This window comes from Sinocyclocheilus rhinocerous, unplaced genomic scaffold (assembly GCF_001515625.1).
Source record: "Sinocyclocheilus rhinocerous isolate Xijiao unplaced genomic scaffold, SAMN03320098_v1.1 scaffold1545, whole genome shotgun sequence".
Taxonomy (NCBI): Eukaryota; Metazoa; Chordata; class Actinopteri; order Cypriniformes; family Cyprinidae; genus Sinocyclocheilus; species Sinocyclocheilus rhinocerous.
The window spans coordinates 3848-12766 of record NW_015626380.1 but is presented as its reverse complement, the minus strand read 5'-3'; the positions used below and the strand labels follow the sequence as shown (position 1 = coordinate 12766).

Here is an 8919-nt window from a genome sequence, read left to right as displayed (position 1 = left end):
ATTTATGTAAGTGAGGATAGCAAAATAAAGTAAACTGGGACAAATTATACCCAAAAATTCGTCATAGAGTGGACTACCAGTAAAACTGATACAAATTTAAGGACCAAAAATTATTCAGACCGAGTCTGGGAAAAAACATTGAAGTTCAGGTTTGCGTGAAGCTGGATGACAGCATGCCCAGGAGACTACAGGCTAAGGGTTGCCCGACTAAGTATTGATAGTTAACATTATACATACTCTTTTGGTTTCTGTACCCAATATTTAAAAAATTTACAAATGCAGTAAAAATATCGGTACTCGGTATCGGCAAGTACCAAAAATAAAAGTATCGGTATCGGGCGAGTACTGGAAAAAGTGGTATCGGTGCATCCCTAATATTAATGAAGTTTAAATTAATCTAAACTATACAGTGGAGATCAAAATTAGAGAACAATTTATAAATATTAAATTTTTTTCTGAAATAATGTAAATCTGAACTTTGGTTAAATGAGTCCACCCGGAAATGGAAGAAGGATAAGCTTCAAGTCTCATTTGAGATCTTTAAGGGGCTGTTATTTGATTACCAGAAATTGGTTAAAACTATTAGGGACAAAAATATTTCTGACTTCATCGGAAAAATCACAGTAACCCAAGAGTTTTATTCAATACACTGAATGCGGTGATTAATCCACCTGCTTCGGTTGGGTTTGAAGTCTCTGCACAATCATGTGAAAAGTTCAAAAAAAAATGTATAGATAAAATTGCTGGTATTAGATCTTCCATTCAGTTATTGGATTATGATAAACCAGTTCTTTTGCCAACATGCTTGACTGTTTTTCATCAGTTTGAGCCAGTCTCTATGACAGATTTGGCAGCGATTGTCTAACATATGAAACCCCAGCACGGTTTTTGAAACAGGTTTTTAATGTTGTCGGTCCCAGTATTTCGAAGCTAATAAATAATTGCCTGATGACAGGTTTTTTGCTAGCTGATATTAAACATGCCATAGTGCAGCCATTATTAAAGAGATCAAGTTTGGGCCCCACTGATTTATCTAATTTAAGACCAATTTTGAAATTGCCTTTTCTTTTTTTTTTTGGAAAAGGTCGTTTTTATTCAACTACAATAATTTTTGGAAAAAAAAAACATTTTTGAAGTTTTTCGGGCAAAACGTTGAACAGAATCGGCACTTTTAAGGGTTCAAAATTATATACTATTAAATGCTGATTCTGGAGCCTCATCGGTCCTAATGTTATTGGACCTAACTGTGGCCTTTGCTACTGTAGATCATAATATTTTGGTTTCTTGGCTGGAAAACCATGTTTGAATTTGTGGAGTAGCCCTTAAATGGTTTAAGTCATATCTACAGTAGTAGTTAGAAGCTTTGCAGTTAAACTGGGCGAATATATGTCAATGCCAGCTCCACTAAAGTGTGGAGTCCCTCAAAGGTCTATTCTCACCCCCCTTTTGTTTTCAATGTATTTACTCACTTTGGTAACTATATTTAGGAAACATGGTGTTTCTTTTCATTGTTATGCCGACGATACTCAGATTTATCTGCCACTTAACTGACATCAAGGACTGGATGCCGTTTAACTTTTTTAAATTCTGTTAAATATAAAACTGAGATTGTTTTTTGATCCAGTTGGAAACCAAACCACTATAAAATCTTTTCTTGGCTCCTGGGCTGAGCATAATAAAGCAGTGGTGAAAAATTTCTGTGTACTATTTGACAAGCAAATAAATTCTGTGGTCAAATCTTGCTTTTTAAATTTGAGACTTTTAGCAAAGATTAAGCCCTTTCTTTCTTTTAGAGACCTAGAGATTAAATCACGTTTAGACTATTGTAATACTCTCTATATGGGAGTTGGCCAGAAAACCCTGGCATGTCTACAGACAGTTCAAAATGCGGCTGCGAGATTGCTGACAAGCACTCGAAAGCGTGATCATATTACTTCTATCCTGTCTTCTCTCAAATGGTTCCAGTCCGTTCCGGATTGAATATAAAATGTTATTGTTCGTTTTTAAATCTCTGAATGGTTAGGCACCAAAATACCTGGAGACATTAGTGAACCGGCATTCCTTTTTTAGGCCCCTGAGATCATCTGACCAGCTTCTTTTAGTGGTTCCCAGTTCAAGATTAAAACTTAGGGGGATCGTGCCTTTTCAGTTGCTGCCCCCAAACTTTGGAACTCATTGCTCAGACCATTTCTAGATTTAAATCTTTGTTAAAAGCTCATTTATTAACTATGGCTTTTAATTCCTCGGGCTGTTAATCCTTAAGGGTGTATTTGTATCATGTATTCTTGTTTTACGTTATGTTTGTTCTATGTCTATGCCCATTCTCATTGTTTTATTTTTTTTTTAATGTACAGCACTTTGGGCAACCTTGGTTGTATGGAAATGTGCTTAATTAATTAAATAAAATAAATAATCTTCATCGCTCAAAATTTGAAGGAATATTAGATGTAGGTATACCACTGTTATACTAACATGTTTGACAAAATAGCCAAGGCATTTCACCAAAAAACTTTATTTTGTAGAAAACAGTGATCAAAATTAGAGAACAGTAACCACTGTAACACAAAAGAAAAATTACAACTAAAATGTTGGAGGGTTACAGCTGTCAGAAATAAACAAAACCATGGCATTTCAAGGATTGTAAACATTTGAGTAATTAAATAACTAAATAAATTACAAGCATTGAAAAGAACAAAATAAAAAATGTAAACAATTTCACTTACTCCAAGCTTAAAGTTTCACCCAAAACTACACTGGCCTACAGTTTTCCGTAAGTGACTTTTTTTGCCATTTCCAGATTTTCGGAAAGAAACACTAACATATTAACGTGTTCCTGAGTCAGTCTTGAGCGTCTTGGGCTTACAATATACCCTGCAGTACTGAACATTCTTTCAGATGAACAGCTTGATGCAGCAATGCACAGATACTTCCTGGCAAACTCTGATAGTTGAGGTAGTGTACCCATATTTGTTTTCCACCAGGAAAGTGGATCATCCTCAGCACTGACCTCAGGCATCTGACCGTATACCAAGAACTCACCATTTAACTCGTCACTTGCAGAAAGATGTGCTTGACTTGAGGATGCTGTTTCCCCTTTTTCTTTCTTTTCCCCTTGTATGGTGGAAAGCAGTTGCTTCAGGTCAGATTTAGATTTTTTTGATGGCCTGACTTGACTTGAATCTCCAGACACCTGAGCACCTGATGTACTTCCATCATTTCCCATTTTCCTCACCTCATCCACGAGACTTTGCTTCACATCATCCTTAAGAGAAACAAAGCTGTTCTTAAATCTTGGATCAAGGTAAGTTGCAGTGTTCAAAAGAAGCTGCAGCTGCAGGTCATCATAGCGATGCTGAAGATACTCGGTTATCTTTTCCTTCATCTCTTGGGCTAATGCAGAGTCACTTTGTTCATGACTGAGACATTCATATATCTTCCAGAGTAATGGCAAGACTGAGGACAGGGTGGTATGTTTTTCCCCACTAAGTGCATCTGTAAAAGGACTGAGTGGTTCAAGAACTGCTTTAACAGTTTCTAAAACTGTAATGTCCGAGTCTTTTGGCATCAGATACCATTTTTTCCTGTCTTCAGCCAGCACAGCACAGACAACCTGCTGCTGCTCCAAGGAACGTTCCACCATATCGTATGAAGAATTCCAGCGAGTGGGTTCATCATGAATGAGTTTGTGGTCTGGAGAGGACAGATCTGTCTGTTTTTTGGCCAGCTGGCGTGAAAGTTTTGGTGATCTTGTGAAGGCAGAGATAGTTTTTCGAAGCCTTGACAGCACTGCGGACACCCTGTTTATCTCTAATGCCTTATTTACAGCAAGGTGGAGATTGTGTCCAAAACAAGGAATCCAGGTGTAGTCTTCAAAGGCCTTTTTGTTATTTGTGGCATTATCGGTTGTGATGCCTGCAGTAAATAAACCTCAAGATTTCATAATAAATTTAGATAAGATTACATTACGTGTATATGATATCACTGTTACATAGATGGCAACTGTAATATTAAAAACACTTTACAATAAGATTCCATTTGTTAGATTAAATGACCTAACAATAAACAATAGTCATATAGCAATTATGTATTAAATAACATTCTGCACATTAATTCATGTTTTAAAAATATATTGTTCACTCACTGTAAGTTGATGTTAGATAATACATGAAGTCATGTAAATGAATGGTATCTTATTGTAACGTGTTACTAAACTATACAGGAGATAAAAATAGTAAATACTGTCACGCCCTCCTGTAGGAGCATTAAAAAGTAAATAAAGAAACTTCATTCTAATACTCACGTTAGCGTTAGCCGTTAGCGTTAGCCGCGCTTACGCTAATGATTAACTACGCAGACGCGCGATGCTTATTTCAATCCAACATTCAAATTAAAATATGATATAATATTTATAACAGAAGCTCTAAATATAAACTTTAATTGAATCTTACCTGCTTGAAATCTTTCATTAGATCTGGGTGTCTGTCTTTGAGGTGTTTTATTAAGTTGGATGTGTTTCCTCCTTTTGAGAGAAAACTTCGATGACATCGTTTGCAAATTGGTTTTTGTTGATCTATGATGTTCCCCTGGTCATCAGCCGCAAATCCAAAATATTTCCATACATGGCTTTTTCCTCCTTTCCTGTCAACAAGTGGATTCAGAGCCACCGCATCAGCAGCACCACCGGTCGCCATGTCTCAGTGCTTTAATGAAGAGAGCGCATCTGCGCATCTTTCGGATAGCGCATCAAGAACCGGGTTGACCAGGTACTCGGTACCACCGGTACTTAAGAAAACGTGGTACCGTAACTTTTTAATTGTTTTAGTACCGACTTGGTACCGAAGTACCGGGTCTTTTGACAACACTAGTAGGAAGTGTAGAGGCCCTTGCTTTGAATGACTTCAGCTCATCTGTGGCCACAGAACATCAGTAGTTTCTCACACTGCGCAGTTGTGATCTTGGTCCTCTCTTCTTCCAGTCTCTTCCATAGTTCGGTAACTGTAGTGGGTTTCTTAGTCATAACTTTGTTGCCAAGGATTTTCCAAAGATTTTCAATCAGGTTTAGTTCAAGACTCTGGGCTGGCCATTTCATTATTTCAGTGTTCTTAGCTTCAAGGAACTGCTTTTCCTGTTTTGCAGTGTGACCGGGGCATTGTCTTGCAAGAAAATTGCAGGCTGATTGGGAGATGCTTGCAGGGAAGGAACTGCATGTTGCTGAAGGAGGTTCTGATAAACATCTGCCCAACTCCTGCTGCAGAAAACATCCCCCCAATACTTCCTCCTCCACCTTTCACTGACTTCTTTACGCACTCAGTCTTTCCCCAGTTTGATGCCAAACAAAATGTTTCCCATCAGATTCAAATAAATTAAACTTGCTCTTATCACTAAAGTGAACTTTGAACCAGTTCTCCTCTCTCCTTATAACATGCTCCTCAGCAAAGCCTAGCCTTTTGATTCTTTCTGTTAATGAGAGGCTTCATCACTGCAGAGTGTGCTTTCAGTCCGACTTCTCTTAAACGTACCGAGACAGATCCTTACCCTGTTCAGCGCTGAACTGGCAAGCAATTCCAGCTGCAGTGTTGAACCGATTCCCCATTGAGAGTCTCCGCATTATCCTGCCCTCTCGTGCATTTGTCTTATGTGGACGACCAGCCTTTTTGGGGGACATGAATTAGTGTCATTGTAAAGCTGCAATATTCGAGAAATCACAGATTTAGAACGACCAACTTCTCTTGCAGTGGCTGAAAGGGTCATCCCTTTAGCCTTCATCTGGACAACCTCCAGTCGCAGGCTTTCATTCACCTTAGAGCAGCCCTCCATCTTGCAAATCTCAGTGAAAATTGGAGATATGCTTCCAGTTAAATAGGGTTTGTCATATAATCAAGGAAATTAGCACCAGGTGCCAGATTAACACTAATAACTTGGAGGTATCTGTAAGTGTTCTCTAATTTTGGTCAGAGTTCTTTTTCAAATATCTCGTTTAAGTTTTTTATACTGTGCTTCAGAATACAGTTAATTTGTTAAATATGCTTAAAACACTGTCCTTCTACTCCTGTTAGGATAACTTCAAATAGGGCTAAGCAGTGACCTTGAAATTCAGGAAATTGTAGGTTCTCTAATTTTCATCTCCACTGTATGTTGATTTTTTTCTTAAATAAATCTTACAGAAAAGTCATAGATAAATATAAAATAATAATTCCTGCCCTATTAACTTTGGCAGAATCACTAGTTCTTTCTCAGAAACACTCATTTTAGTAACCTAGTATTTTGTAAATATGACCAATAAAAATCTATATATATATATATTTTTTTTTTTTTCAAATAAATGCTGTTCTTTTTTAACTTTCTATTTATCTGTTCTCAATAGTGATGATAAGAGAAGTTTCTTGAGTAGCAAATCAGCATATTAGAATGATTTCTGAAGGATCATATGACACTGAAGACTGGAGTAATGATGCTGAAAATTCAACTTTGCCATCACAGGAAAAAGTTACATTTTAAACTGTATTAAAATGTAAAACAGTTATTTAAAATTATAATAATATTTCACAATATTGCTGTTTTACTGTATTTTGATCAAATCAATGCAGCCTTAAGAGACTTCTTTCAAAACATTAAAAAAATTTGGCAGATAACATTGTATGTACAGTTAGCTCAGGATTCAGTTGTCGGTCATAGTTTATTTCCAGTCATCTTATCTCCAGTATAAGGGTTTATATGTTTGTGTGTTCAGGTATAATGTGAGTCAGCTGGAGGAGTTGCTGAGAGATAAGAACCTCATGACATGTGGTGCGAAAGAGACGCTGGAGCCATTGATTCAGGCCGCACAACTACTGCAGGTCAAGAAGAAAACCGATGAGGATGCTGAGGCCATCTGCTCCATGTGTAACGGCCTCTCTACAGCACAGGTAACACACATCCCGGACTGCACTTCAAATGACCATGATCTATTTGTATCTGTTATAGAGCACTTGATTCATTTTTCTGATTATTTTATAGATGTTTACCATTTCATTTCAATTTGATTTCATATCATCCAGTATTAATTATTTGAAAAAGACAATTTATAACATTTCAGCCCTACTATTATCACTCACCCGTGACCAAACATAATGACCTGCTTACTGTTGTCACTCACTACTTTTTAAAAAAAGAATACACATTACAATAAATTCAAGAATCACATTTTAAAACAGTCCTTTATAGTGCAGTTCACAATATACAAAATTTTGTAATATCCCATGAGGCAATATTTTTGTAGTAAAAATAGATAAAACCGTGTTTTATTTACATATTTAGCTGTTTCAGTGCAGTGTTCATGACTTTTTAAATTAAAACCATTATGATCAAAAGTACTCTTTTAATCATGTTTACATTGTCAACCAAAATTTAATTCAATCAATTTTTTTTCTTCCTGTTTTACTGTGATAATGTTTCCAAAATAAAGGAAAAAACACCAGATAAGGCATTTTGTCAGAATAACAAAGTATACTGAATGTTTTTATAATATTATTATAGTTATGGTTTTGTTGTTTTTGTTGTTTTTACTAGTTTTTATATTTTTGTCTATATATATATATATTTTTTTTTTTTTTACATCAATGTTTATTTTATTTGAAGTAATGATTTTTTTTAATGGTTTAAGTTTTAGTTTCAGTTTTAGGCCATGTCCACACGTACACAGGTATTTTTATAAACGTTATAAACGAGTTTTTTCTTCTTCCGTTTTAAAAAAAATCTCCATCCACATGAAAACGCAAACGCATGCTATGAAGCACTGTCAAGAGCATGCCAAACCAACAGGTGGCGATATAATCTCAACCGTAAAGCCATGTTGGCCAATCAGAAGCCTGAAAAAGTTTCCAGTAGGCGGAGATAACAGCGCATGCTCCGACATCACAAGCCAAAAACTCATTTTTGAAAATCTTCACCCTGGCAGGCGTTTTCAAAAATGTTCGGTTTCAGTGAACTGGTGCTGCGTTTGCGTGTGGACGAACAGCCTAACCGCGTAGAAAAAGCTGCGGTTTTAAAAATAACCGCGTTCGTGTGGACAGGGCCTTAGTTTTAGCTAATTATAATACCCTTGACACACACACACACACACACACACACACTCCCTCATCATTTCTTATTTTCTGTCCAGATTGTGAAGGTGCTGAACTTGTATACGCCTGTCAACGCGTTTGAAGAGCGTGTGTCAGTACAGTTCATAAGAACAATACAGGTATGTTTCAAAAACTCAACCTTATAATAGTTCTTGTGCTTTTTAAGTCGTTATACTGTATGTTTGTCCATGTGTGAATGCTTCAATCTGAGTCTTTGCTCTGCCAGACACGTTTACGGGATCGAAAGGAGTCGCCTCAGCTGCTGATGGACACCAAAGTCATCTACCCCGTGACCTTCCCCTTTAACCCCTCCTCCCTGGCCTTGGAAACAATTCAGATACCCAGCAGCCTCAATGTGGGCTTCCTCACTCGTGTGTAGACCCATCAATCACCTCACCTCAACCAATCACACAGCAGGAACAGAGAGCCAAAATATATAAAAAAAAATTAAAAATATGATTATAGGTAAATAAGCCACACACTTAAAGATAATGCAATTTAGATCATGTCATCAATCCTTCTTTTTGCACTTCTTCATCACTTTTATTTATTCAATAAAAGAGTGAATCTGACAAAACCTGTCAAGCACGTTTTCAGATCACAATTGACCCCAAAATCAAAAGAAACACATAAGAAGCTATATTTTGTTTAAAGAAAATGAAGCTCATCTTTAGGACCATTAATATTTTGACATTGTTATTTTAATGGCAATTAAGCACTTTCCCAAAAAATTCTTATTACTGAAATGCAAAAAAAAAAAAACATCTTATTGTAATGTGAAAACAAATATATTATTTACATAGTATAGTATTTGCTA

The 8919-nt window shown here is 36.5% G+C and overlaps 1 protein-coding gene across 1 annotated transcript in view; it reads left to right on the top strand.

Annotated features, from left to right (window-relative positions):
- Nucleotides 1–8547, top strand: part of LOC107712751 (unconventional myosin-Va-like) — a 102269-nt gene extending 93722 nt beyond the window's left edge. The window contains exons 42-44 of the mRNA XM_016518093.1: nt 6731–6905; nt 8141–8221; nt 8329–8547. Of these exons, the coding sequence (XP_016373579.1) occupies nt 6731–6905; nt 8141–8221; nt 8329–8481 (409 nt within the window). The 3' untranslated portion in view covers nt 8482–8547. The remainder of the gene's footprint in view (nt 1–6730; nt 6906–8140; nt 8222–8328) is intronic.
- Nucleotides 8548–8919: the final 372 nt, after the last annotated feature.